Source organism: Amblyomma mixtum, chromosome 6 (assembly GCF_055824585.1).
Source record: "Amblyomma mixtum isolate Tamu chromosome 6, ASM5582458v1, whole genome shotgun sequence".
Lineage (NCBI taxonomy): Eukaryota > Metazoa > Arthropoda > Arachnida > Ixodida > Ixodidae > Amblyomma > Amblyomma mixtum.
Genome location: NC_143017.1, coordinates 105,936,021 through 105,963,986, shown reverse-complemented (window position 1 = coordinate 105,963,986; position 27,966 = coordinate 105,936,021). Strand labels below are relative to the sequence as shown.

General features: G+C 47.6%; 1 protein-coding gene across 1 annotated transcript; it reads right to left on the bottom strand.

Annotated features, from left to right (window-relative positions):
* Positions 1-1,049: 1,049 nt before the first annotated feature.
* On the bottom strand, positions 1,050-24,243 carry LOC149339916 (venom allergen 5-like). Its single transcript, XM_089550604.1, has 6 exons — positions 23,222-24,243; positions 19,867-19,951; positions 17,312-17,466; positions 9,583-9,677; positions 8,455-8,576; positions 1,050-1,154 (listed from the first exon to the last, which is right to left on the bottom strand). The coding sequence occupies exons 1-6, from the start codon at positions 23,417-23,419 to the stop codon at positions 1,144-1,146; spliced, it is 666 nt and encodes a 221-aa protein (XP_089406730.1). The 5' UTR covers positions 23,420-24,243; the 3' UTR covers positions 1,050-1,143.
* Positions 24,244-27,966: the final 3,723 nt, after the last annotated feature.

Here is a 27,966-nt window from a genome sequence, read left to right as displayed (position 1 = left end):
ACTCTGCGTTCTGAAGAAATCATTTGCATTATTGCTGGCCCCAAAGTACCTGTCTGTAACGAAATGAACCAGGAAATCCGTTTTTATACTGAAAGTGGTCGAATACATCGCCGCTGAATAACACACCTGTCTATGCACTCCTCACGCTACCGTCTCAACATCGAACTTCACATTTACAGTCTGCCTGCTGTCAAGTATAATGTGAAAGAAAAGGTCAAATTAAGAGCCCCCTCCAATATGCCTGTACCTCATACATCATCTGTAGTGCCTGCGTGGACATTGCACAGTTTTATACCGTCCGCATAAGAAGTGTAATCTACTGCTGAGCAGAGATGAGAGGCTGACGGGATCAGTTATTTTTTCGTGGTCTGTGTTCAGGCTGTTATTGCATCCGTAAAGTAAAATCAAGCAGGTCAGGAAGTCGCACTGAAACTGGTCACACATCTCATCACCAAGATAACAATTATGATGATTGTTAACTTTTTGGTGCAAAGGCAGCTGGGACCAAAGAGTGCCATGACACAAGGTGTTTTCGACTTCTCGAAGTGGGGCTGAAAACCCTTTTCCGAAAGAACCCGAGCCCTAGACCACGGGAAAGCTTATACGCATTGTTTCACCGATGGGCACCCGGCGGTATCTTTTGCCAATCCATCTTTGGTTGGAAATGCGCCGCATAATTGTAAGTGGGCTGCCGCGGTGGCTCAGTGGTTATGGCACTCGGCTGCTGACCCGAAAGAAGCGAGTTCGATCCCGGCCGCGGCGTTAGAATTTCGATGGAGGCGAAATTCCAGAGGCCTGTGTACTGTGCGATGTCTGTGCGCGTTAAAGAACCCCAGGTGTTCCAAATTAACCGGAGCCCTCCACAACGGCGTCCCTCATAGCCTGAGTCACTTTGGGAGCTTAAACCCCAGCAAACGAAACTTGTAAGTGGTAATCAACAAAAAAAAAGGAAGAAAAATATTCGTTATGCTGGCTTCGGGAAATCCGTAACAGGCGCCGCAAGCACAGCTGTTCGTGGCAGGGAGAGAAGAGACAGCATTCAGCTATTCGCCGTATTTTTGTTTATTGTCGCGACATCCGGGATGGCTAGATTAAAGGCCCAGTCCACGGCGGCACCTGTCCGAACTGCGCCGCTGTTTCTTCCTACTTTGAAACTGCAAAAAAATTAAACAAGAGAAGAAACAAAGCAAGAAATTAGGCCCGAGTTCATGAGTGCCCTCAACGCCAGAGTAATGCACTACCACTTCGATTGCAACACAAAAGAGCGTCTTTTAGAGTCTGGCATCGCAAACGCATAACATATAGTGGCTACAATTCGATTATTTTTTTCTCTAAAACTGCGCCACTGCGTCCCACAAATAGGCCACCGACTTATAACCTGCCTGCCTGAGACGTACTACGACGTTATTTTCACGCAGTTATCACGCGTAAAAATAATAATTATTAACAAAGTAATTCGTTAATACTGCTGCGAACACATTTCTATGCTCGAGAGCAAAAAATTAGAGGCGAGCGCTGTTCCCTTGCACGAGAGAGATGAATTCAACATTATTGCTATTCACAGCTAGCAATTAACCCACGTGGCCGTAAGGTCAGCTGCTCATCAATTTTTAGCGCTGATTCATAGTCTTGTTGAGAACTGGCTCGGGTTAGACAGATTCTCGAGTCGCTTCTTGTCTGCAGAGATATCGTAACCAGGAAGCAACTCGCTGGAGATATTCGTGACCTGAACACGCCGTTTGTAAGTGATATGCTTTATCGCGCCTCTGAGTAGTCTTGGTTCGTGACGCACAAGTACTTTTCCTGCTGCTGTTTTGGCGTCTTCTTTTGTTAGTTCCACCGACCCTTGGAAGTATTCTTTGGTTGCAGCAACCCACTAAGGGTCTCTGAATAACGGTAGAATGTGAGGGAAGATATTCCCATTAGGCATTTCTGTCTTTTCGTCTTGCCTGCGTATGAAGCTTATAAATGGCTCAGCACAGCACAGCAGCGGTGAAGAATGAAGAAGACAGCCCGTAGTCCCGAGCTATAATTTCCACGGAAGAAGTGGAGGGCCCCAGTGGAAACCGTTGCGTCTCTTACACTACTCAAGAAAATTTGTTTTCTCTCTCTCTCTCTCTCTCTTTCACTCTCTCTCTCTCTTCCTACACTGAGAAGTGTGAGTCAAAATACAAGCACAACAAACAAAAGGCTCATAGTGTAACAAAAATACCCTTCTTTAACATCATACGACTTAACCACTGTGGTAAAGGACTTGGACGTCACCTTTCCTGTGTCCATTCACTTGTTCCCACAAGAATCTCACGTGCATTATGCTCCTATATTAACAAATTGTCCAGACACTACGAAAAGCAATCTATCGGGGAAAGAAAGAATCGAGGAAAAGAAGACGAGAGAAGCATCTCAGAAATGTAGAAGGCGGTGATGAAATCTCTGAGTAACGACAGCTCGCTGCCTGCAAGTTCTGGTGACTGCAAGAAAATATATAATGGATTCCATAGAGATATAGAGGCACCATGGGGATTTACTTATTTATTTTCCGTGACCCCAAGATTCACGGCATTGCAAGGTAAGATGAGAAAAAACAACAAAAGGTAGAAGTGGCAAAACTACGTAATTAAAGGAAAAGTGGGTAGAAAATGAAAAGAAATTTAAACACACGTAAAAGAATACAATAATGTAAAAATTGAAGAAAATAACGCACGTGATATAAGCAAAGCATATACCTACATAATAAATGCATAAAACCGCCGCCGCGGTGGCTCAGTGGCTATGGTGCTCGGCTGCTGGCCCGAAAGACGCGGGTTCGATCCCGGCCGCGGCGGCTGAATTTCTTTGGAGGAGAAATTCGAGGCCCGTGTACTGTGCGATGTCAGTGCACGTTAAAGAACCCCAGGTGGTCGAAATTTCCGGAGCCCTCCACTACGGCGTCTCTCATAGCCTTAGTCGCTTTGGGACGTTAAACCCCATAAACCAAACCAACCAAATGCATAAAACTGTACAACATACAGCAAGAGGGGAAAGAAATGGCTAAAAACTGTGCAAACAAAAATACACAAAATGGTACAAAAAGAATAAAATTAGAAATAACAAAAAGTGTTAAAACTACGTGACAAGTCAAAAACGCAAGAATAAATAAATATAAAAATATTCATACGAAGTCAGTGTGTCATCCCTGAAATCACTGTCCAACTTACGAAGTCTTTCTTGCCGTCGTCGCGTCGCAACCCTATCTCTTTTTCATAAATTTTATTACAGCTCACTCGGCCATGAACCATACATCTGCGCACCTCCGCCGCGCATATCACATCGCACTGGTCACCCCCTTCAAGTTACTCGTCCACGTGCCCGTACCGTAACCTTTTCCACCTCCTTCTTTCCACGAGCTGCGTCAGACTGGAACGGCCTCTCCCACTCCGCTGCTGCTATCACCTGCCCGTCACTCTTCAACGCCAACATTGAACTTCATATGTCATCGTGAAAAATGTACCAATTTTTGATTAACCCACCCCTTATGTAATACCCCGAAAGGGGCCTTTAAGGTAAATAAATGAAATGAAATGAAATGAAAAATGACGCGGAAAAAACTAGGGCTGTCGCACGAAAGCCGCCACATCAGAGCCTGACGACAGACCGCATAGTCTGGTATGCAAGCGACGGCTGCGATAAGGTGGTTCCACTTTTTCGATATACAAGGGATAAAACAATACAAAAAATATTCTTATAGCCAAAAAAAAATCCATCCAAATTTGTGCTCATGGTCAACAGGGAAAAAGCGATGCGTGAGCGCAATAATGAAAAGAGTGTGCAATGACAGAAATTAAATTATATAACCTGCTATGTGTGAGCGTAAAAACCCATGCGGAACAAGGTAACGCTATCACGTCGGCATCCGTAGCCGTCCGTATACAGGATGCGGACAGGAAAACCAGGCGATGCGTCAGGCGCATCGGAAGAGCCGATACAGCAAATCTCGTCTCTTTGTGACGCCCCACACGTTTCGTGTCTCCTCACAGTCTCTGTGCAATCCTCTCAACCACTGCACGTGGAGCGTGCAACACAAAAGCTACTATACCCGCTTCGGTTCGGCAATCGACCGAACCCACAATATCACTGGATATCTGGGCAGGCCGTTTAGTGTTTTTTTTTTCCAATTTTTCCATGTATGATCCGTTTTCGGAATGCTTGACACGCATGGAAGTCCATGCTTAGAAATATTTTTTAAAAAACGTTATTAAACCTAAGGAAGAAAAATCTGGCGGTCACATTCCGGTGAGATCACAGCTGAACTGTGAATTAACATAGCACATGCCTGCCTATTGATGCTTTTTACACGTCCATAAAGTGTATTTCTTGGCCGTAAACTGCAAAACGGCGCTTCAAAGCGGAAAAGCTCAGCTAGGGGGGTATATGCACCAATGTGATGCATCTCACTCAGCTTGGGTACAATACAGTCTTTAGCCGAACCCAGAACCCGAAGAGGAGAGAAGAGAAGATCAGTTGCAGCTGCTATTTTACGTCCATATCACGGTGCAGCCAAAGCGGGGCAGTAGGAACCCCGCCCTCGGTTTTTCGCTATATCTTCTTTCCTGTTTCCGTCGGAGGCTGGTACCGTCGCGGGAAGTCTTGCCCCTCATTGGCCAGGACTCAGTGCTCTATGCGGCGAACCTCCAAGTACTGAAAGCGTCCCGCATTTTGTCGTTCTGACCAAAAGCGAACGTTTGGCGCAGCCGCTTGTATTTTTGTAGTATTTGAACTTTAGACGTTTGTTTATGTGAACAGTATTCACAAAAATGGTAAGGGTTTTAACGTAGTTAAACAGAGTAGACATACGAAAGTATATGTTTAGTCTGGTCGGCTCATGGCTTTGATTTGCTGGGTCGTCGGCACGTCTGGCGACGATATCAGACTCAGGTTAAGCTCTGATCGAGGTTAGGCTTATCTGATCTGTTCGTGCCGCAGGTGGAAGTCGATTAAGACGACGATGTGCAATGCAGTTCGCAAGAGTGTGTTGCAATTTAACACGAGGTGCGTTATAGCTGCTTAGCAGCAGCCTGCTAAGCGGATCAGTTCGCGCCGCTGCGGGTTCGACTCCCAATCGGGGATACTTATCTGATTTCTTAATTTAGCACGGCGTCGCTGTTGCTAGGCAAGAACAGAAGAAATATCGAGACAAATTCATGGTTGGTGTTGATGATCGTATAACCTCATTTCAAAGCGAAGGGATATAAAATACCCTCAGCCTAGACGCTGAGCGCTTAAGTGGTCGCATACAGTGCAATGTTTGTAGCAAAGCCTATTATTAGCCTATTAACTTGTATGCACTGCTCACATCAAACCTGGAACTGGTCTCTTCCTTTGAGAGCGAACAATATGTGCTGATTTTGTGAGTAGTTTTGGGAGTCGGCCGCCGCGGTGGCTCAGTGGTTATGGTGCTCGGCTGCTGACCCAAAAGACGCGGGTGCGATCCCGGCTGCGGCGGTTGAATTTCTTCGAAGGAGAAATTCTAGAGACCCGTGTACTGTGCGATGTCAGTGCACGTTAAAGAACCCCAGGTGGTCGAAATTTCCGGAGCCCTCCACTATGGCGTCTCTCATAGCCTTCCTTAGTCGCTTTGAGACGTTAAACCCCATAAACCAAACCAAACCAAGTTTTGGGAGTCGTTAAGGAATCATGAGCAATTATTTCATCAATAAATCAGAAACTTTATACACTAAAGACAAAGACAACGTCCGTTGCTGCTTGGAGTTTGAGAACACTGAATAATATTCGTGCGTGCGTGCGTGCGTGCCTGCGTGTGTTGGTCAATGGGAAAATAATACTGTGATTAATCTCTCGCTTAAAGACAATTAATTACAACGCACAAGAAAAAACAACCATGCCGGTGGTAGGATCCGAACCCACGACCTCCGAATTTCGCGTCCGGTGATCTACGAACTGAGCTGCGGTGACGGCTGTCCAAATTTCTGTTTTCAGGGGTATTTATTCATGCGTGTAACCGAACCTCGAGAGTGCTCACCAGTTATATCTTAGGTTGCCATGAGATTCATACATGAAGGAAGCAGCTTTCGAGTACCGCTTTTCCTGTCATGGCCTTCTTCTGACTCCAAGCATTTCGCGCTGCTGTTTGAAATATGACTTGCTTCAGAAGCCTGTGGCTTTCCACAGGCGACAGCTATGAACCGCAAATATCTGCAGGACAAAGCCACAGCCGCGTCGTACAGCAACGCTTTTTTCCAGCGCCAGTAATCGCGGTGTCTACGCCAGCATCTTTCATGCCGCGCGCACGAAGACATCGCACGTGATGTGTTTGTCTTGTCTGCGATGCGTAGCGTATCGCCGCTGTAGTATAGCTAATCGCTGAGCTCCGCGGGCAATCTGCCGACAAAGGTGTACAAGTCTCGGGGGAGATAGGGAATCCCGCTGAGGTATCGAAGTGGAATGCCGCGCTCTTTCAGCGTAGCCGTGACGCGGGTTCCTTTGCCTTTTTCAAAAGCCACTAACGAGCTTCATATTGTTCCACGAAAAACTACAGGTGTTTAGCGTTGGTAGATGTGTCCAGTCATCTTTTCTTGTGGTATGTGTGAGGTTAATTGAGTCTATGGTTTTTCTCTACTGACACCGAAATGCTATTTCTTAACTTCCAGACTTCCGGCCCTTCCGATTGGTTGGTTTGGTTTTATGAGTTTAAACGACCCAGAGTGGCTCAGGCTACGAGGGATGCCGTGGTGTAGGGCTCCATATAATTTAAACCAACTGGTGTTCTTCAATGTGCACAGTACACGGGCCTCTAGCATTTCGTCTTCATCGAAATGCGACCGCCGGGGTCGGGATCGAACCCGCGTCTTTCGAGCCGGCAGCTCGAACGTAACTACTGAGCCATGGCGGTGGCGATAAATGCAAACATTTCACTTTCTCGTTAGAAGACAAGTTATGTAGTCTTAAGTATGAACACATAACCCGGGGTTCGCTTTGCGAGAAACACCACGCATTAAAATGGTCGCGCAAATAGCCCCTAAAATCGGCGGCGCCGGTTTTGTAAGCTACTGATTCAGAACTCACCGCGGATCCTTGTCATAGCGAGAGAGAAGTAGAAAAGACAGCACAGAGAAATTTACAGCACTGAAAAGACTGGAGGTCAGGTCAGGTTGTTGTCCAAATTTTTCCAGCTAATAAACAGCTATGAAATTACTTAAGTGCGACCGTTGCGGATTTTCCAGTAGAGAGCGCCTAACGTCTTTAAGAGCAAATAAAATGCAGCTAGCACAGAAAAAGTGACACAGCACCGCACGGGGAGCGACGAGCTATCCACGCGTTGCGAAAAAATGCACTATGCTTCCTCTGCGGTGCCCGCCAACGGAGCGTGGAGGGGCGACAGCATCCTTGAAAACGTAGGTGTCGCAGGCCGCGTGCGTCGACAAAACCAGAATTTCTGCCGTATGCCAACCAAGTGCCTCTGAGAGCGAAGTCAGGGCTACCTCGAACATTACGCCCTTATTGGAACTATCAAAACCTAGCTTACAAAAATAAAAACTTAACACCTCCGGCATCACCAACCTTTCATCATCATCAACCAACCTTTCAGCCAGTCCCGTGGCAGCTTGCCGCTCTGCCATCGGCAGAGTGATACGTAGCGATCGGCGAAAGCAAAGATTGGTTTATTGGGGTTTAACGTCCCAAAGCGACTGAGGCTATGAGAGACGCCGTAGTGAAGGGCTCCGGAAATTTTGACCACCTGGGGTTCTTTAACGTGCACTGACATCGCACAGCACACGGGCCTCTAGAATTTCGCCTTCAAGAAATTCAGCCGCCGCGGCCGGGATCGAGCCCACGTCTTTCGGGTCAGCAGCCGAGCAACATAACTACGGAGCCACCACGGCGGCTACAGCCTACTAGGAAGCTATTCCACTAGAGCCACTCGGGCGGGTCTCCCTTCTTTGCGGTTAATAATGTGAGGCACACACATAAGCGTACGCCCGAAATCTACCACGACATGTCACCTAATTGTTTCCCAAATAACAAGATGATAAACGGATCCATTTCGAAGAAACTTCAGAGCTAAGAGGTTCGTCGACAAGAGTAAAAATTAAGTTATCTGTAACAGGTTCCTCGAATAACATGAGAGACGGTGTTGCTACAAAGTCGACACACCCGGGATCAGCCGCTCGGGTGTTTCAAACGACAATGTGCGAATAAACGCCACCCAACCTTAAAACAACTATATGAGCACGTTCCCAAAACAATATTTTTTTCAGCACTGTACTAGCTTGTTGTGTTTTCTCGCTAATTAAAATTACTTACGCCCTCGATTTTAACCTCGGCTCCTTCGTATACAGATTTGAGAAGGTTAGAACTAAGGAAAATCCACAGGGGTCCTGTAAATGCGCTTGAGCTTAAGAAAGAACGCCGCTGTTATATATGATCACAAGACCAGCGGCTTCGAGCAGCACTCACAGCAAAGGCCTTTGTAGGATGGTTGTGGCTTTTGGGGGCAGAGGTGCGAGCAGCAGGTACCCTTTGGGCAGCGGCTGCACGGTTTGCCGGTCATGTACACGTGGCCGCCCATCTCGTTGCCGCTGCATCAAGAAGAGAGGTCACAGGTATGCACGCCGCTCGGCCTCCGCGACTTCATTCCCGTCAATTTTCTTTCTTTCCAGGCCAGCTCACTGACGCCTCTATATGGCGCGTGTTCGTCTGCACACGTCGCTCGTACGATTAGACCTCACGGGATATCAGGAAATACAACACTACACGCCTTCACCGTTGTCTATTCGCTGGACAGAAGTCAAGCGCAACAGCGAGTTGCGTTTCTAAAAGAGGATCCGATGTCAAAAAAGCAAACCGCGTTGCACAGCATTCATCGTTAAACTACTGCAGATGTCAGCGCCACTTGCGTGAACTACGGAGCCTGTTATTTCGGCTCGAGTATGTGTTGCCTTGACCAGTTTCCCACGTTGCTCGACCCGTGCTTCTATTACAGAAAATATTCGCCTGTAACTTCACAGATGACATCATTCGTGTTGTCAAAGCTAGATGTACTGGCACCCTTATGAAGACGCTGTTTGTGAGAAAATGATGCGACTAAACGAGCATTGAAAGCAGCAAACGTCGTCTAAAGGGCCTGAACTCGTTTTCTAACGCCAAGGCGCAATATCTATTGCCGCCAGCACCTGATGGGCCCCGATGCTGCGGCGACTCAGGTTTCAGCAGTCGGCGTAGGTTTTAGCACTGCAAAGCGCCAGTGTGAATGAGCACCGGCCCGATGATTAGCGCAAGCGCGCGTAACGATGGTGGTAAATGTGACCGGCAAATGGGATCGTTCAAGCGATTGCAGCACTTCTGCAGACGCGTTTTCCAACCATCGTGACCAGCAAAGTTTTCGTCACCTTTCTGTTCACTTTAAGTAAACTAAAATGCGTCAACTAATCCGAGAATTTCGCCACAACGATAAAAACGGAGTCCAATTTTCTAACTTTGTCTCACTGCTTCTTTCATCCCCTTGTTTTCTTTAACCGGAACTCGCACACTTTATGATGCGGACTAACTACGGCACATGTAACGACAGAAGAGCACTCAACATACGCTGGCCAGTAGTTGCAGAGGTAGATGTTCGTATTGGCCTTGGACATGCAGTCATTCCACGCACAGCCGACCCGGTTCGACTTGCTCCAGAGAAGCTGCGCCATGAACGAATACCAATGTAAAGAAAACATGACGCGACATTCGTTCGTTGGGATGGGCTACAAAAATAAATAAGAAAAATAGTGTCCTGCATGCACAGCGTAGCAAACAGCTGCAATGATTCAGAAGACGAGAAAAAAAAGTAATCGTTATAAGTGTTTGATTCTTCGAGCCTCTATCTCAAAGAGGCCCTTTCGATTTAAATTAGCTTAGAGCTGTGTTTCACAGATCAAGCTGGCCTGTTTCGCCGGCAAAGTAGCGCTTGTAAGCTAGTTTCAAGCCGGGGACAGATTCAGGAAACTTCGGCGTGAAAAAACCGTTTAATTAGCAGGCTGATATAAAGCTAAACAGCCTAGTCATGGCAGCCGCGAGAAAAGGCCGACCAGCCATTCTAAGTTTTGTGAATTCTGCCCATCGTTTGAACGACGCTCGGTGTAAAGGTAAAAAACAAACCACCCACGAACGCGTTTGCGACCGCGGGGTACGGAGCCGCCTGCCGAGACTTCAGTGCGCTAGGCCACTGCTGTAAACGAATGTTCCTTCTTTTCTCGCATCCTAATTTCATTTTTAAAAAAATGGAACGCTACAGTTCATAATTCCGACGAAAACGTAAGCGCTCGAGAAGACGGGGACAGACACAGGACCTGTTTTTTACTGTTTTTTCACGGGACCAACTAGCCCATGAAACAGCCTCGTTGAACTAAAGTTCAGCCTGTTCGGCCAAAGAAAAGAACCAATCGTTATGACTTGGATGTAGCCCCCACAAGTCGCATAAAACACCAGGCTACCTATGCAGGGACAGTATTCGCACACTGATTAAGCAGATTTCATTTCATTTCATTTATTTCATCCTTAAAGGCCCAAGGGCATTACATAAGGAGGGGGCTACAATTCATATAAAAGAAGCATAAAAAACACACGCACAATGAACACACACAACAAACTTCAAAAGCTAAAGAGAAAAAAAAATAAAGAAAAAAGATAAAGGGTTTACATGTGCAGTGAAAGCATACAAAAGAAAAAAAAATCGCTTGCGGCAGCGAGCACAGATGAAAGTCAGTGATCAACACGTGTTAAAAAATGACAAGGAATTCACTTATTCTGAAGATGACGGGCCAGTTCTGTACGAAAAGATTTTGAATCGTTGCATAAAACTATGTCGTTAGGTAGGGCATTCCAGAGTGTTATTGCATTGGGAAAAAATGAACTATTCATTGCTAATGTACGGGTCTTGATACCGGCTATGGGGTGGCTATGGCTGAGGCGACTTGAAGTTCTTATCGGGGATTTTAGAAGTGGGTGTCTTGAAGCTGGATGATGGAAGAAGTTATGAAGCAGGCAAAGACGTGAAATTATGCGGCGTGATTCAAGTGATGGGAGGGAAAGAGAGCGTTTGAGTGCAGTGATACTAACTTCTTTGGAATATTCAGAGGTGATAAACCTGACGGCGCGATTTTGGATGGCCTCGATTTCGGCGGAAAGGTATGCTTGGGATGGATGCCAGATAGATGATGCGAATTCAAGCTTGGGGCGGACGAATGTTTGATAAGCCAGTTTTTTAACGTCTGGAGATGCTGATTTCAGGTTTCGCCGGAGATAACCTAGGACACGAGAGGCATCGGAACATATCGTTTGGACGTGAGTTACCCAAGATAGTGTCGATGTCAGATGCAAACCAAGGTACTTGTAGGATGTTGTTGGAGCAATCGGAACCGTGTTAATGCTGTAAGTGTGCTGGATTACAGTGCGCTTGCGAGAGAATGACAAGAGTTGACATTTTTCAAGGTTTAAGGGCATGAGCCATCGATTGCACCATGTAGCTATTGCATCAATGTCTTTTTGCAGGAGGTGACTGTCAGTGGGATGACGAATGGGGCTGTATATGACACAGTCGTCTGCAAATAGTCGTAGCTTGGCGTTTATGTTAACTGGAAGATCGTTTATGTAAATTAGGAATAGCAATGGTGATAAGCCTGCGCCCTGGGGGACGCCTGATGTAACATTAGTGAGGGGTGAGTGGTAACCATTGCTTGAGGTAAACTGCATGCGTCCGTTAAGAAATGTCTCAATCCAGGAGATAAGATTGTCAGGAATGCCTAGGGAAGAAAGTTTTGTGAGCAGGTGTGAGTGCGGAACACGGTCGAAGGCCTTTGAAAAATCTAAAAAGATGGCGTCGATTTGAAAGTTGTCGTCCATTAAGCGAAGTATGTCATGTGTGAATTCAGCCAATTGCGTTTCACAGGAGTAGTGTTTACGGAAACCGTGTTGGTGAGGATAAAAGAAGTTAACTGAATCCAGATGGTTCATTAGATTGGACGCTATAACATGTTCAAGTAATTTCGAAGGAATGCTCGTTAAAGAAATAGGGCGATAGTTAGAAGGATTTGTGCGGTCACCTTTCTTAAAGATTGGTATGATTTCGGCTATCTTCCAGTCGTCGGGGATTTCTCCGGATTCTAATGATTGTGTAAATATTAGGTGCAGTATCTGGCTTGAGACTAGACTAGTGTTTTTCAGGAGTTTACTGTTTATGTGGTCACAGCCAGATGATGAAGAAGTCTTAAGAGAACTGATTAGATTTTCTATTCCTGTCGTGGTGACTGTGATTTGAGGCATGGGCATTGTTGAGGTGGGAGGGGAAATATTCGGACTGCAAGCAGCAGGGGAGAAGACTGAACAAAAATATTTATTTAGAATTGTTGCGCACTCTTTACTGTCTATTGAATCACGATCAGCGTCTAAAAGTTCAATTCGGTTCGTTCGTAATTTAGGAGAAAGAATGCGCCAGAATTTATTCGGGTTGGATTTGAGGATAGAATGTAGATCGGTAGAAAAAAACTTCTTTTTGGCGGAGGCTAATTTTTCCTTATATTCATTCACGCATTGGTGGTACCGTTCCCACGCTGCGGGCCGGTTATGCAAGTTAGCAGTTCTATAAAGCCCTTTTTTCCTATTAACAAGCCTTTTCAGTTCTCTGGTTTGGTTTGGTTTATGGGGTTTAACGTCCCAAAGCGACTAAGGCTATGAGAGACGCCGTAGTGAAGGGCTCCGGAAATTTCGACCACCTGGGGTTCTTTAACGTGCACTGACATCGCACAGTACATGGGCCTCTAGCATTTCTCCTCCAAAGAAATTCTAGCCGCCGCGGCCGGGATCGAACCCGCGTCTTTCGGGTCAGCAGCCGAGCACCATAACCGCTGAGCCACCGCGGCGGCTTTTCAGTTCTCTGTTAAACCATTCGTTGTTAGCATCGGATTTTACGCAAAACGACGGAATGTGCTCATTTTTCAACGAAAGGACAGTGGTCTTAAAAAGTTCCCAGTTGGTATTAACCGAGCGAGTTTGATAAGCAGTCTGGAAAGAGCTGTAAAATTCAGATAAAGCATGATTGATGGCATCGAAATTAGCTCTTTTGTAGTCGGTGATTACTTTTTTTTGATGAGGACCGTTTTATAATGGGTAAAGAAAGGCGGATGTGAAGTAGATTGTGATCGCTAATGCCTGGTAGAACGGTTATACCTTTTACGTCGTCGGGGGAAGTTGTCAGGAGTAGGTCAAGAATGTTGTTTTCTCTTGTTGGGCATGTAATGACTTGGTGTAGGTTGAGGTCAAGTGTTAAATCAAGGAATTGTTTTGAATCGTTAGAAGATGACCTATTGAGCACTGAGAGTAAGGGCCAGCTAATGTTCGGGAAGTTGAAATCCCCAAATAAAAAGATAGGGGAGTTAGGAAATTTATTTTTGATCTTGTTTAAGGCACGGCCAAGCGTGTCACAGAAGGATGAGTCGCTATCCGGTGGCCTGTAGCAAATGCCGAGAACAATTTTCCTTGTCTTATCGTTCAAGCATACCCACATGAGTTCGAGAGTGTCGTCAGTGCTGATGTGAGACGATGATAATATGTTCTTAATAGCTATGAGGACGCCACCACCTTTTCTGTTTTTCCTATCGTGCCGGTATATTGTGTAGTGAAGATTAGGGGAAAAGATTTCGCTGTCTTTGATATCCTCTTTCAGCCAGGTTTCCGTTAGGAGCACAGTATCAGCGTCGATATCAGCAATGAAGCTCTCAAGTGCGTCACGTTTTGGGATGACGCTCCGGATATTCGTGAATGCAATATTAAGATCAAGGCATAGCGAAGGACGTCGGATGGGGACGGATGATAGCACCTGTTTTTTAGTGGGTCATGTCGTGGTTCCTGAAGCGCTCTCGGTGGGTGGTCCTATGTTACGTCGCGCGCTAGCTGCTGAGTTAGGGGTTTCCAATACGCTAGCAGTGGCAGGGTCATAAAAATAGCATCTATTGCCAACATAAAGCTTATCAAAAGCAAGTTTAAACGCGCACTTTTGTGGTCGGATGATCAAGCTACAGAAAATTACTACAGGGAAATTATCATAAATATCAGCACGGTTGCTCCCAGTGAAGGATAAAATTACCTCACATTGGTCACCAGTTAGCCCAGCCCTGCGCCGGCCGCAAAATTCATAATCTCACTTCCGCGTTTCCGAGATGAATGGGCGAACAGCTCCGGTAAAACCGTTTCATTTTCTCTCTAGTTAAAATTCACACTTGTATGATCAGACGCCTACAAAAGAAAAAAAAAAGTTGCGTAGCTTTTGGGGTGACAGGATCGTATGTCCCTCCCGCTCTCGTCACCTGCCCCGAGTACTGGTTCTTTTTTTTTTTTTTGCCCTCTTTCGTTCCAGCCAGCCTGGGAGAAGTCGTGCACACGTCAAAAGTGTAACCGCATGCACGAAGCACACTCCCGCGAGATACGCGTTGGCGGACGGAAAGACGTCAGACGTGCCTTCATCTCAAGGTTAAGCGCTGCCCCGAGCGGCGGCAGCCTGCGTTTGCGTCAAGGCCTCCTCTCAGCAGACGAGCACCCATGCCAAAAGCAGGAAGTCGACTGGATAGCGGACACTCGGAGAGGAGCGCGCGTGTGTGCGTGCGGGCACATCTAAAATCTAGCCCGCTCGGTCCCCGCTAATAGTTACGACCGCGCATTGCCGTGAAAGACATTTGGGAGCTCCCGCAATCTAAAAACCGAGCTAGAAAAAGACAATTATCTCCGTGAGTTTCGTTGTACGACTTGTCTCTTCGTTGATCGAACGATCGCTGATGGCTGTATAGCCGTGTCTGAATGCCTCAGAAGATTACTACTTCGATGACAGCCCGAAAAATGTGGGCAATTTAGACACACGGCTTTTTAGTAAGGCATACACTAGGCCTACAACACTCACCAATCTCCGTTGAGTTTAAGAATCGTTGCCCATCGAGATAAACCCTACAGTGAAGACAACGAAGTAAAGAGTGAAATTTTTCCCTTGAGTTTCTATATTTTACGCCCAGCGATCCGTCATAAGCAACTACGCACCCCATCACTCCTCGCGCACATTTATCCGTATATCTACAACCCGAACTGTAAACACTGCGGTCAACGAGCCAACTACGAACATATTTCCTAGGATTGCAAAATAGTCACCTCCGGGTGATCTAGTTATCGCTCCTCCTCTCGAGCGGCGGGAGACCGTGATGGCTAGCTCTGACCACAGAATGCAAGTTCTGGCGGTGGAGTGGGCTGACAAAGTCGTCTAGGGATATGAACTCTCGATCACTTAACGCGACCTCTTGCCAAGCTCTTTCCGGCGAATGAAATGGTTTGCAATCAATCATAGGTAACTGTGCAATGAGGTTTTTATTTTTCTTCAAGAGGTTCTGTATTTGTTTCAGCTGCTGTCATTGAACGGGCACGTCTTAACGCTGTCGTCGTTGAGAGTTTCTCGCTACGTGAACGAAATTGAGCTTGCTAGTGACAAAGTCTCTGTTCATGGTGAAGGTACCACAAAAGACGAGGACAAAAGTCTCTGCGCTGATCTCATATTTTTCTTCCCTTTTTCTTCCAAGTGGAAAAACTCAAATAAGAATCAACGTTAATCAAAAGCAGGATGCGACACCCGGTGCTCTCTCACAGCAGTTCCGGTGGCGATGGTGATGAGACCACCATGACGTAGCCCCTTTAATGACTACGGAAATTCACCACCAGGTCAAGCAGCCCCACTGGAATCAGCCGATGACCGGTGTCAACTTTCAGCGCTCTTTCCAGGAAGGTCACCGCCCCCGAAGAGGTCGTGTTCTGTATGCAGCGACGCATCAGAAATTATCGCTTTCTCCCCCTGCCGCCGCCAGTGCCACTAGAGGGAAGAAGAAGACATCTGTTCTCCCCCGGTGTCGTCTGGCTGTAGCCGTCTCGCGCGATTGTCGAGCCCCGCCGAAGTAGCTTGGCTGGCGAGAAGGGGTATGAACAAACCACGACCTCTCCCACGCTTCGGCAACGTAAGGGGAACGCCGCCGCAGCCACCGCTGCTGACTCGAGTCGGCGCCAAGCCGTCGCAAGTATGACGGCTTTGTTGACAGTTCTCGGGTCTCCCGTGCTCTGGCCGGCGTTACTCCTAAGGTCGATCACAAAACGCAGCCTTTCCAGGAGCTCAGGCACAACAGTGCATACGCCCCAATACATCTTGGCCACCTGCCCTCTACCGCGATGGAGCGCTGCATATCGCCAGGGCACGTGCAACTCACACCTTGCTTTTGATGATTAGTGGTATAAAAAATTACCGACGATTACGTTACTTCCTAATGCGAAAGTTGAGCGCAGCAAATAAGCTGTTTCACCTTTTCGATAGATTGAGGCAAAGAAATCGAGCAACACATGTATGCGCTATCACAGAATTTTTTTTTATTTTTCCACGTATTCGCAATTTCGGCTCGGGCGGTGCACACATACAGATCCGCCGCCACCGATCTGGCTCTCTGATTGCCACCGCACAGGGGTTGCATTGGAGGAGGAGCGAAGAAAGGAATTAAGTTCGAGCCGGCGCTTTGACAACCGGAGACTCGCAGGAAGAGGGGGGAGGGGGGCGGCGTGTACACCCAGCGGCAAACGATGGGGGCAGAAGCGCGCGCAGCAAGCGGACAACACGATAAAGGGAGGAGGGAAGAGATAGCAGCGACTGACTGATGCCGCTGACGCCGATAGCGCTGGGGGGATGAAAGGGGGGCGGAGCTGGTTACGAGGCCGACGACAACGCCGACGCCGACGACGACGCGAAACCCAGGAACGGACGCCAAAGAGCTGCGCTCTAAAATGCCGCAGTCTGTTAGGTTCAAAATAGCCTACGGGTTTGTTTAAAAGGGCATGTTCATCGCCTAGTTCTCGAAATGTGCGCTTGTTGGCGAAGACAGAAAAATGCGTTGCAGGGAAATACTGAAGAGAGGTGAGCTCCTGCTCTGTACTCATCTCTACTCCAACTTGCCTTGCAGCACAGTTTCCCGTGTTTAGGTTTGTCTTGGCGGTCCCAGCTCGCTCTAGGCTACGTCTGAAAGGTTTCGCAGGAGTTCTCATACTAGACTCGAGGCCAACTTTACACCTTTCCCGTCTCATACTAAGTTCGTACCTGAAAGTATGATCAGCTTCGGGTGATAAAGCGCAGTTTCCTTTAAAACTGACATTTCGCAAATAATGCGATGATTCGAGTTCGTATGAGGCCGCTAGCAGAAGAAACATGAGCCACTGGCTTAAATCAAAGCTGCTGCACACGAAGGCGCTTGTGTAAGAAACAGCCTGCTACCTGGCTGAGCACGGAGACTTTCATGCGGACGGGGAGGCCCGGCTTGCTTGGCGGGACAAAGTTGATGGGCGCCTCGCCCCAGAAGTTCACAGCACGGGACCAGTTTGCGGAACCCCCCATGGCGAACATGTTCTGGCCCGGGCGGTCGTCGAGGCCTGCGCACGCGCAAAATGGCAACGGACGCCTCGTTGTTCGCCTGCGAGTATACTCACTCTTTTTTATATGCAATCATATTTTGAAACGAGACACAGCCAGCATTTTCATTCTTAAAGAAACACCGAGGTCAAAGTTAAGTTGCTCTGTGTTGATACATTACTGCGTTCGAATGACAAAGAGGTTTCTTCCGCTTAACACAAACTGTAACAACAGAGCGCTGACGTTCCTTGCGTAGACTGTTACAGAAATACCAGCGACGGTGGTCGTCGTCAACTGGGCGCGCGAGTTTTGGTGTCCAGGTAAGTTCGAGCCGTATCTACGGCCGCTCGCCTCCTTAAACATCTAAATACTCAAAACGTCGGGACATTTGGTGTATAGATAAGTAAAATCTGTGTATCGTCTACGTCCCGTGGTATTTTTCATCCCTGTGTCCTACCTGCTGTTTTCTCAAGCCTTTGTCCACTTCTCTGTGATATTACTTTTGATATACCTCGAGTTTCAAACTATTCATTGCATATTTGTATTTTAAAAGCCGTGAAAAATACCCCAGTGTGGTCTGTGCACGTATACGGCAATGCCGACCATATCTACGTGACAGAGCGTAAACAAAACATGGCTAATTACCAAAAATTAACTACTCAACCTTTTCATTTTTCGTTTTAGGCCACAATATTAGATTGCGGAATTAAAGGATGTCAGCATCAAATGCGAGCTCGTTGTGTAAAATGTCGGAATCTGCATTGCGGTCCGGGGTATCGAAATTGAAAAGCACGCTTTTGAAAACTCGTTAGTCTGGCTTCCCTGCGCTGCACATTCATCAAGTGGCATCAGTCGATTATTTAGACGTTGCCACTGTTCTCGTAAAGACAGCAAGCGTAGCGACCCTATTTAATGAATTTGTAACGTGGGAAAGCCAACCTAAGGAGTGGTTGAAGGCATCTTCTCCACGTTCCTTATTTCAAAAACCATGTTGCCAATTAGAAAATTTGAAAAAGTGGGTCTTCTTTATACGTCGGCGGCCTTCCACTTCGCAATGCATTATTTAACCGTAAAACTACATGTTAAAGAGTAAACTATTAATTTCACTTAATAAATCTCCTTTTATTAGCCTTCTATCACGTGCATAATGACCAGCTTACCTCACAATCTACCTGCACATTCCGCACCAGCGTGTTTTTCAAGGCTTTTTTAAAGAGAATCTGTACCAAATAATTTGAAACATCCGGTGTGGACAGTGCATACAGCGCACTCGGTTCAACTGGTTGAGCATCAGAGTCCTTCTTGCCTCAGCTTCGCACCCATAAAGGTGTCTAAAGTTTGTAGGCGCATGGCGACTTGCACCACCACGGTGTGAACACAAGTGGGTCGGACCCAGCCACTCACCCCTCAAACCGTGCGGAGTATGACCAACCCTTTCTTCCCCTTCCCCTCTTCCCCACCGTCGTTCCTTTCCTCCCGAAGCGGTTAAGGTGCCTTACCCTGAGTCAACAGCAATGTTGCCAGAGTGAAACAGATACAAACTTTGAATTATCCCATAACCCCCATAACCTGTCAGATATTTTTTGAACACGTTTACCCACGGCATTTCGTTTATTTCACGTCAGAAAATCTGAAACTAGAACATGTAAGCATTTTACAGAAACAGAACTCGCGAGCCCCAAGTTGTCACGTGTACATTGAATAAATCGGTATAAGGGCAGCTGTCGGTTTTTTAAGGTCATCTTTGATTGTGTACCTTCAACTCCCAAAACACATTTCTACGTATCGAGAAACGTCATTGGAGAACAGCATGCTGTTTTTGGCCACCTCACGTCTTTAAACACATCCTACGCAGTAAATTGTCTGTTTTACCTTACATCTCCATTGAAACGCGGCCAGTAAAGCCACGAATTTAACCCTCGAAATCGCGCTTGTTAAAGAAAAATAATAAATGTCTGCTACGGCTCCAAGGATGATTTAATGTTTTGACATTGAGCAGTGCCGCAAGAAACGGCAGGTTAAAAATACACAGCTAACGCAAACTTGTTTTTACGCATGTATGCGATCCTTTTCATTAGGCTCTCGGAACTTCGGAGCCACTCACAGACGAAATCACAAGTTGGGGCGAGCCCACTTTCTCTTTTTTAAGCCTTATTTAGATTTGAGCGCCTTTGACCTCCACTTCGTTACGTGTGTAGTAAGAGACTACTTGCACACAATGAGTAATCTACCTCTTGAGCAGCGTGAACGGGTCCGGTCCGGGCCAGGGCAGGGCCTCACGCAGAGTTCGGAGGCCCGGCCCCGGGCTCAGTAAAGTGATAATGTAGCGGGTCCGGGCCGGACCCGGGCTTGAAGCCATGGGCCTGAGCCGGGCTCGGGCTTTGAATCTAGGGCCCGTGCAGTGTTCTAAAGCAGCTTACCGATGTTGCAACCCTCACAGCCAGGCTCGAACACGCAGTTCGCCAAGTGGGTCTCGGCAAGTTTCTCCAGTTTTCTGCTGTAGGTCTGCGCGTGAGACGGGTTCACAGTCAGATTGAGGCATCTGGAGAGCGGAAGTTTTCACTATGAAGTTCGAAGAAAGCAGGGATGTCAGGCGGTGTATACACATGAAGCACCGCACAAGCCAGCACACGCACATGTGATCGCAATTTGGAGCGGGAAAATGCACAGGGGGGCGTGCTTGCGTAGAGCCGAACTTAGTTGTCGCCTCCAGCTTTTCCACTGCCATAAACCAGTGCTCATAGCGGACCCCAGCGAGAATCTCGCGGATTTTACACGAATACAGCGCGCTATAGATGCAACGAAGATTAAAATGCTGTGGCATTTCTCACTCTTTCCGATGCTCCACATGTCCAACGTTCTTCAGCTTTTCTAATAATGCGTCGCCACGACGGATTGCTTCTCGCACAGTACAGGTAGAATCATGCTTGTTTCAAAATTTCCCGATAAACAAGCGCTTTTTTTTTTTGGCGATGGTGGCGTCCTCGTGTGAGTCAATCTTTCGTTGCTCGACGATGTAAAACTACGAAACGGGAAACAAGTAAGAAACCGCTGCCTGGCGTGTGAAAACTTAAGGTGTGAATGCTGTCTGTCTGGCGGTAGACGGGCACTTTTGAATGAATTTAAAATCATACAGAAACATCGGCATTGGAGACTTCTACAACACATTTTTTTACACGGAACACTACAGGCAAGCAAGATATACTGTGATGCGGGTTGCGTAGAAAACGAGCTAGAAGCGTTCTCTGTTGCATGAGTTTAATTGCTGAAGCTGCCCCTGTTTCGCGTTTTTTCGTGCTCATTAATTTTAATGAACAGACGCTACTTTAGATACGAATATAGGTTTTCATTTGTATACAGGTGGAAAGCTGCACTCTTATTACAAATTATCCTATATGGGAGTAAAACGGGAATAAGCTGCGCACTACCGCACTTCCTTTTTGAGGCTAGGCATGCTGCCCAAGTTCCACAGTAGATATCGATCACTAAATATACAGAAAGCTTAATATTGGCAATAGAGGTAACTCCTGCCAGAAAACATAGTAACATGATGGAGTTAGCGATGAAAGGAGGCATATAAACGCAGCCGCGGAGGGCTTGAAGTTAGCAAATAGACGAGATTTAAATGTCCGTTAAAAACTTTGTAACTGCTACAAAAGAAGAGGGCAAATACGGGCTGGTTGGTACATGTTTTACGAATTGGAAAAACAGCGCAATCAAAGACGAGACACAAGAGAACGACAAAACACCAGCGCTGACTAACAACCAAATGGTTTATTGCTACAGGTGAGGCAGCATATAAAAGAAATGGCACGAGTAAAAACACAAAATAAGTATGAGAGAAAGATACCGCACAACCACACAACTTGACTAAAAAAAGGCACGTCACTGATTAAGATACGCAAGTTTCTTTGATAAATCTTTGAGCCCATCGATAAATCTTTGAGCCCATCGATAAATCTACTATCAAAGGAACTTGCGTATCTTAATCAGTGACGTGCCTTTTTTCAGTCCAGTTGTGTGGTTGTGCGGTATCTTTCTCTCATACTTATTTATTTTGAGTTTTTACTCGTGCCATCTCTTTTATATGCTGCCTCACCTGTAGCAATAAACCATTTGGTTGTTAGTCAGCGCTGGTGTTTTGTCCTTCTCTTGTGTCTCGTCTTTGATTGCGCTGTTTTTCCAATTCGTAAAACTGCTACAACTCCGCATGATTTCAAGAGGGAATTTGTTTCCTTTGCAAACTCTAAGTATTCCGTATAATTAGTGATGCAAATGTACCCAATGCTTAAGCAGAATTCTGTGCCACAAAACGGAGGGAGATAGAGAAGGCCTTACTGCTTTTTTACTCCCATTTAGGCTGATTCGTGTTTACAGCGTATAACAATATGACATCGGCTTCTCCACACAATATTTTCTGGCGGCAACGACAATTTGCACCCTGTTTCTTTGTAGGCAGTAACTGGAAGGCACCTAATGAATGCAAGGCCACTATGATACAATATTTTCGTCTGCTTCTGTTTGACTCTTACTATCCGCCCGTGTGAGTGCGCTTCCAAACACAGCGAGGCACGGGGCAATAACGAAGTGAAAAAACAATTACAACGAAACGGAGTTCAAGTAAATCATTACATCATCCTAGCCACTACGTGGATAGCAAATCATAAACGCGCGCCGTAATAAGGATTGCCATTACTGGGACACAAAACTTCTCGCGCTTTCATCACTCATCTGTTCGGTCCCGGCCACAGCGGTCCCACATCGATGGAGGCGAAATTCTTGAGGCCCGTGAACTGTGCGATGTGTGTGCCCATTAAAGAACCCCAGGTGGTCGAAATTTCCGGAGCCCGCCACTACGGCGTCCCTCATAGCCTCAGTCGTTTTGGGGCCTTAAACCTCCATAAACCAGAAGGCACTAGTCAATGCTCAGCGGTGGTTGTTAACAAATAGCGCCTCGTATTTACATAGGTCCACGCAAATCATATATTTGGAAATGGCTCGGCGCATTACGAGAACTGCACTGTCACGGCCCTCCAAACACTCCACTACACAACGTGCAAGATTCCCGTCCTCCTCCTATACGTGCACTGCTGGCACCAGAAAAAACGCGCAGTGACACCCACCGCCTCTTCTATCCCGTCAGCATGCAAACATTCATGTAACAGGGCTGCTAAGATGTATGTTTACTCCAACAGTCTGACAACGACACCTGGGTGCGCCGGCGAACCACTTGCGCAATGAAGCAAGCGACGTAGTTTCGCGCGCCGATCCTCTCTAGACTAGTTCGCAGCGCCGCCACAAAGTGGCGCCGATTTCATGAAAATTCCCAATAATCACACGTAAATATAGGTTGCATTATGAAATTTTTCATGACACCTTCCAATACAGTAATATTAAATAAATGTGACGCTGTCTAAAACTGTGTACGGCGTTTGCACATTGTATTATGTGTTTTATTTTTTCCGCAGTTAGTCTTTGCATTATTTGCTTGCGCACTCTTTTCTGTTGCGCTATCTTTTGAAGCGAATTTCGAAAAAATATGTATATTACGTGCTTGTTAACATTGCTTTAAGACACCATTTGTCGCGTTGTATAGGACGTTAGCTCTCTTGCTTAGCTAGCTTCCCTTGCGCATTGTTATTTCTGCACATTACTGCAGCCCTAGCCACGTCTAGCTGTTCTCGCATATTTCTTGTCACGGTGGCCATCACCACTGCATATATTCGAAAACAAGCCTCGAAATGAAAATTGCGCCGCCAGGAGCGCTCTGCTCACCATCTGCTGCATGTCTGCCGCCGGTGGCCACTTCTTTTCCTTGCCCATGGCCACGGAATTTCGGATCTGGTTGTGCAACCGGACGATGGCCGCACGTTCCTCGTCAGTCATCGCCGCGCATCGGATGATGACGAAGAGCAGCAGCAGGGCAGCTTGCACGAGGAGCGCGAATCGGAACGGGAACGTCGGAGCCACCATCGCACAGCGCCTGCGTCGCACAAGTGTCGCGAGGTATGCCCTGTTCAGTAATGCCCATCTAGGGCATGCACGGGCCGGCCTGTTGTGGGTTAGGCTGCAATTAGTGATGCAGTTTCACGGGCCTAGGATACAATACTGTGGGCCCCGCCGTGGTGGCTCAGTGGTTACGGCGCTCGGCTGCTGACCCTAAAGACGCGGGTTCGATCCCGGCCGCGGCGGCCGAATTTCGATGGAGGCGAAATTCTAGAGGCCCGTGTGCTTTGCGATGTCAGTGCACGTTAAAGAACCCCAGGTGGTCGAAATTTCCGGAGCCCTTCACTACGGCGTCCCTCATAGCCTGAGTTGCTTTGGGACGTTAAACTCCAATAACCAAACCAAACCAAACCTAAAGTACTGTGGGCCATGGATGTACATCGAAAGAGTTCCCAATGAGGTTCTACCAACTGTAACTCTTTAACGCGTACAGAAACCTCGGCGTCTTTGTAGTTCGCGCCTACGTACATCGTGCTCTGCAGCAGAATGTTTTTGTCTTCGAGAAACAGCAAAGGGAAAAGTTTTTGCCGGTAGCCACGGAACAATTCGGACGGCACCCGACGAAATAAAATTGTAGGAGAGATGAGATCGCCACTCTGACGACTGTGCAAGATACGTGCAAGTACGGCACTGCTCGAGGGCAAGGAGAAAATCGTAAATTGGGGGATTTAACGTCCCTAAGTGACTCATGAGCTATGAGGTAAGTCGTAGTGGAGGGCTCTTTAGATCACTTGCGATTCTTTAGCGCGCTGTAATGTCTGAACTGTCTACGAAGGCGCCGGTGCGTCTCGTTGATGACAAGCATACCGTGGAGCGCATAAAGGCGGATAGCAACCATGGCCAGGAAACAAGCACGCGTCGACGAGGGTTGCCGTAGCGCGTGGCCGTACACGGAGCTCAAGTTCGCATCGTTTCGAGTGTCCGGATGAGGCAGAAGATACACAAGGCTACCCGAGAACGGAGACCTCGCCCAGGTGCGACGGCGTGGGCATAACGCAAGCAACGCTGGCTTCGCGCGGGAGTCGGTTTACCGAAACCCGCCGTTTGGAGAAACGTACACATCGCTGAGAAGCAAGCTTACAGGACGCGAGCGGACACGCCGAGAACACGATCTTCCAAGTTCGCAGCGTGAGAAACAGCGGTTGCCTGCGGAAGGCTGGTGGTGTGTGTGCTCACGTGCTGTGGCTTACGTGCAGGAATTCGAGGGCGGGCCTCTATGGTGCCGTGTGAAAAGAATGGCAATTTGTGCTCTTCGATTGGTGAGTGCCCAAGGACAACAAATTCCCTGCCTAGGGACCTAGGGACATTATAAGGCTTAAAACCCGGTGTTTCCGCCTCGTAGGAGGCAGAATTCTCTGAAATCTCCATCTGTAAAGATGTAAATAAATTCTAATTCGTTTACGAGAGCTCCTCGCCTCCGAGGTTCCTCGACGCCTCGCTGGTCTTCGCTACCCTCGACTCGGGCCCAACGTCCGGCGTCGCGACAGCGCCATGACGTCGCACAACACACGGGTGCCATTTGCGTTTCACCTCCGTCGAAACGCACCGCCTCGGCCACGGAGGCGTCACAGACTTCGAGAGTCTTTTTCCCGCACTCTAATATACGCTAATTTACACCACGTTTCCTCCTCCTGCGATTCACCGCTGTGTCGGGGCTGTGAAAAAGAATAAAAAGTGCTATCGCTCTATCTCAATCTTGTACAAGCAACGAGTGAACTACACGGCTGCCCCCCGGGTGCAGCAGTTGCTCATTTATCCGGGCCGCTATGGCCTTGCATACTCAAAGCGATGTTCTATCGTACACACCAGTCAGAGAGGCAGTTCCTTCACTGCCTTGTGCTCACACAGCCAAGCAGCACCGCTTCGTTGATAAGCAATCAGGCGCACTAACTTCAGCGTGTTGATGCATTTATTGGAAGACCTTGTAAATTTGTTGAACATACAGACTCGTTTTACTGAGATTCGTCGACTATTAACTTGCCTAACTGGATTCAAACGCACCGCGGCACGGGCCAGCGTTCTCTTTACACAATTTGCTTTCAGCAAGGCATATGAGCAGTAACGTTTTTGTTAAATTCTCCTTGGATTTATTCTTTTAAGAGTACCACAACGGGACAACGCATGTCATGCTTTCCCGGGGGAAAGACAACGCTTTGCACGCTATTATAAGCGCTTAATGCTCTATGTTTTCTATAAGTAGTACGGAAAGGTACCCGACCTCACTACTAGCAGTGTTTACTTTTTAAATGGTGCATGGCGAGCGTGTCGCGCGCAAGTGTTTGTTTACTCCTGCTTCTTTCGACCCAGAATCTCTCGTTATGCATTTTATCTTCCTTACTTTTTTATGTTCACTGAAAATGAAAAAGCAGCTCATAGTAGGGCGCATGCATTGAAGGAGCTCGAGGAGTGGCGCCCATGCGATTCAAGTGCTGTTCATTCTTTTTCTGTAAACTAGCTGCAGAGGGCAAGCGCATGAAGCGAAGCTCACCGCTGCGAGGGTGAAAAAAGAGGGGAAGAAAGAAAGACCGTGTCAGGCGAGCGAGCGCAGAGGAGGAGGAGAGGGAAAAACTTTATTTGAGGCCAGCACTAAGGCCCAGTGAAAAAGAGCGCTTGTTCCACATAGGCCCTTTGTTCATCGGCAGAGCGCGAGTGAAGCCAAGCACTCTAGGAAGGAGGAAGAGGGAAAGGCAAATAAAATGGGGTAATGGCAGCGTTACAGAATGTATTGAGTATCTGCACTGACCTCCGAACTGTTGAGACAGTCAGCTGCGTCACACCATCCGAAGTTGCAGAGCATTAGTGGGGTGAGGAGTTAGTGCGAGCTTCGCGGAGTTCAGTGTTGAGTGACGGGTGGGTTGAGGTAAGATCTTGAAGTTTTCGCGGATGTCCTGGCACCGCTGAAAGCGCGGGCGTGGTATGCGTGGAGATCAAACAATTCGATCTGTTGTGCTGGTGAGCTGGCGCTACTACAGCATAATGCCGGACTAAGACGTCTTCGCAGAATTCTAAACCATTAATAACGACAGCGCCAGATTAAGTATCACATTTTGGTGTTGGTGTGGCATGCGGAGATTTAACAGCCCGCGAACGCAGGCTATCAGGGACGCCGTACTGGAGGGTTCCGGATTAATTTCGACGCGCTGACATTGAACAGGACACGGGAACTTCAGCATTTCGCCCCCGTCTAAATACGGCTGCCGCGGTCGGGATTTGATGCCCGTATGTTGGGACGGCCGAACGCTAAAGCCCACGACGTCGCATATTTGCGTTAGATAAGTGTTCTCAGTGCATAAGAGTTCACAAAAAGTTGGAGGACAATTTCCCAGCACGTTGTACGAGAACCTAGTGCTAAATTGGATTCCGAACGCATCACTGAGCCCTAGTGGGCACTATACTAGATGGCTTCGAGCCCATGGCTCTCGGCGACCTTGTGAGCCCACTCAGTGGCCCGGACTTGCGCCAACGGGTCTGAGCTGGCCAGTATAGCCTCCCACCGCTCTAGAGTAGGGACTGGTAATAGGTCGGCCGGTGGCTGCGCCTTTTTGCAGCTCCATAGAATGTGCTCGTATCCGGCTATCTCGCCTCATTGTTTCCAAGTCGGATTGAATTACGTTGGATACATGTGTGCTAGTCTAGACAGGCTAAAGAAGGTTCGCGTTTGGAGCTGACGCCACGTTACCGTCTGGATTTTGTCGAGCTTTTTGTCAGGTGGCGGATAGATCCTCCTTTCCAGTTTAAACTGATTGGTGTAGTCGTGAAAGGTTATAAATGCATCTCTCGTGAAATTTGGGGACTCAACCCGGCTCACTGCTCGGCTGACATAACCTCGAGCTATACTGTGTGCCAACTCGTTTCCCTTGTTCCCCGAGTGTGCCAGCACCCATATTAGTTCCATCTCTATTTGGTCCTAGTCTTGATGTCTTGGGATTCATTCTGCCTCCTGGGAGATCATACCCCGCGCGAAATTGTTTATAGCCACCTTGGAGTCGTTAATTATGGTGACTGCTTTAAGTTCTCATTATGTAACATTTATCATATCTCATCTGTGTCGAAATGAGCACCGGTAGGATATAGCAGGTTAAGTTAAACCGGAGATGCAGACTTCCCGGAGAAAACAGCACGGCATGCGTGTAGCACGAAGCTGCAAAGCAAGGGCTCTACGCTTACGTGGTTGGCGGGCTCGGAGAGACCGGGCTGCTTGAATTAAGCTGCTCTCCTCGGGATGCTAGCCCAGCAGCGGGTCACGATGAGCCGGAGCTCGGACGCGGCGAGGTCCTCGTAGCTTCCATAAGGGCCTCCGCGTGTGAACGCACGCAAATTTGTCACAAACGTGAATGATACACGCGATCCCCGGTCATGGCACCATGAGCTCATCCTCGGAACGTTCTCAGGCGAAGCGCGCGAATCACCCTAGCACGTGAAACACCGAGCCGCTGAAGATGATGAAAAATGTGATCCACTGAGGTTCTAAAATTACATATAGGGGCAAAATAGGAGCCACCGTTGGTTGGCTG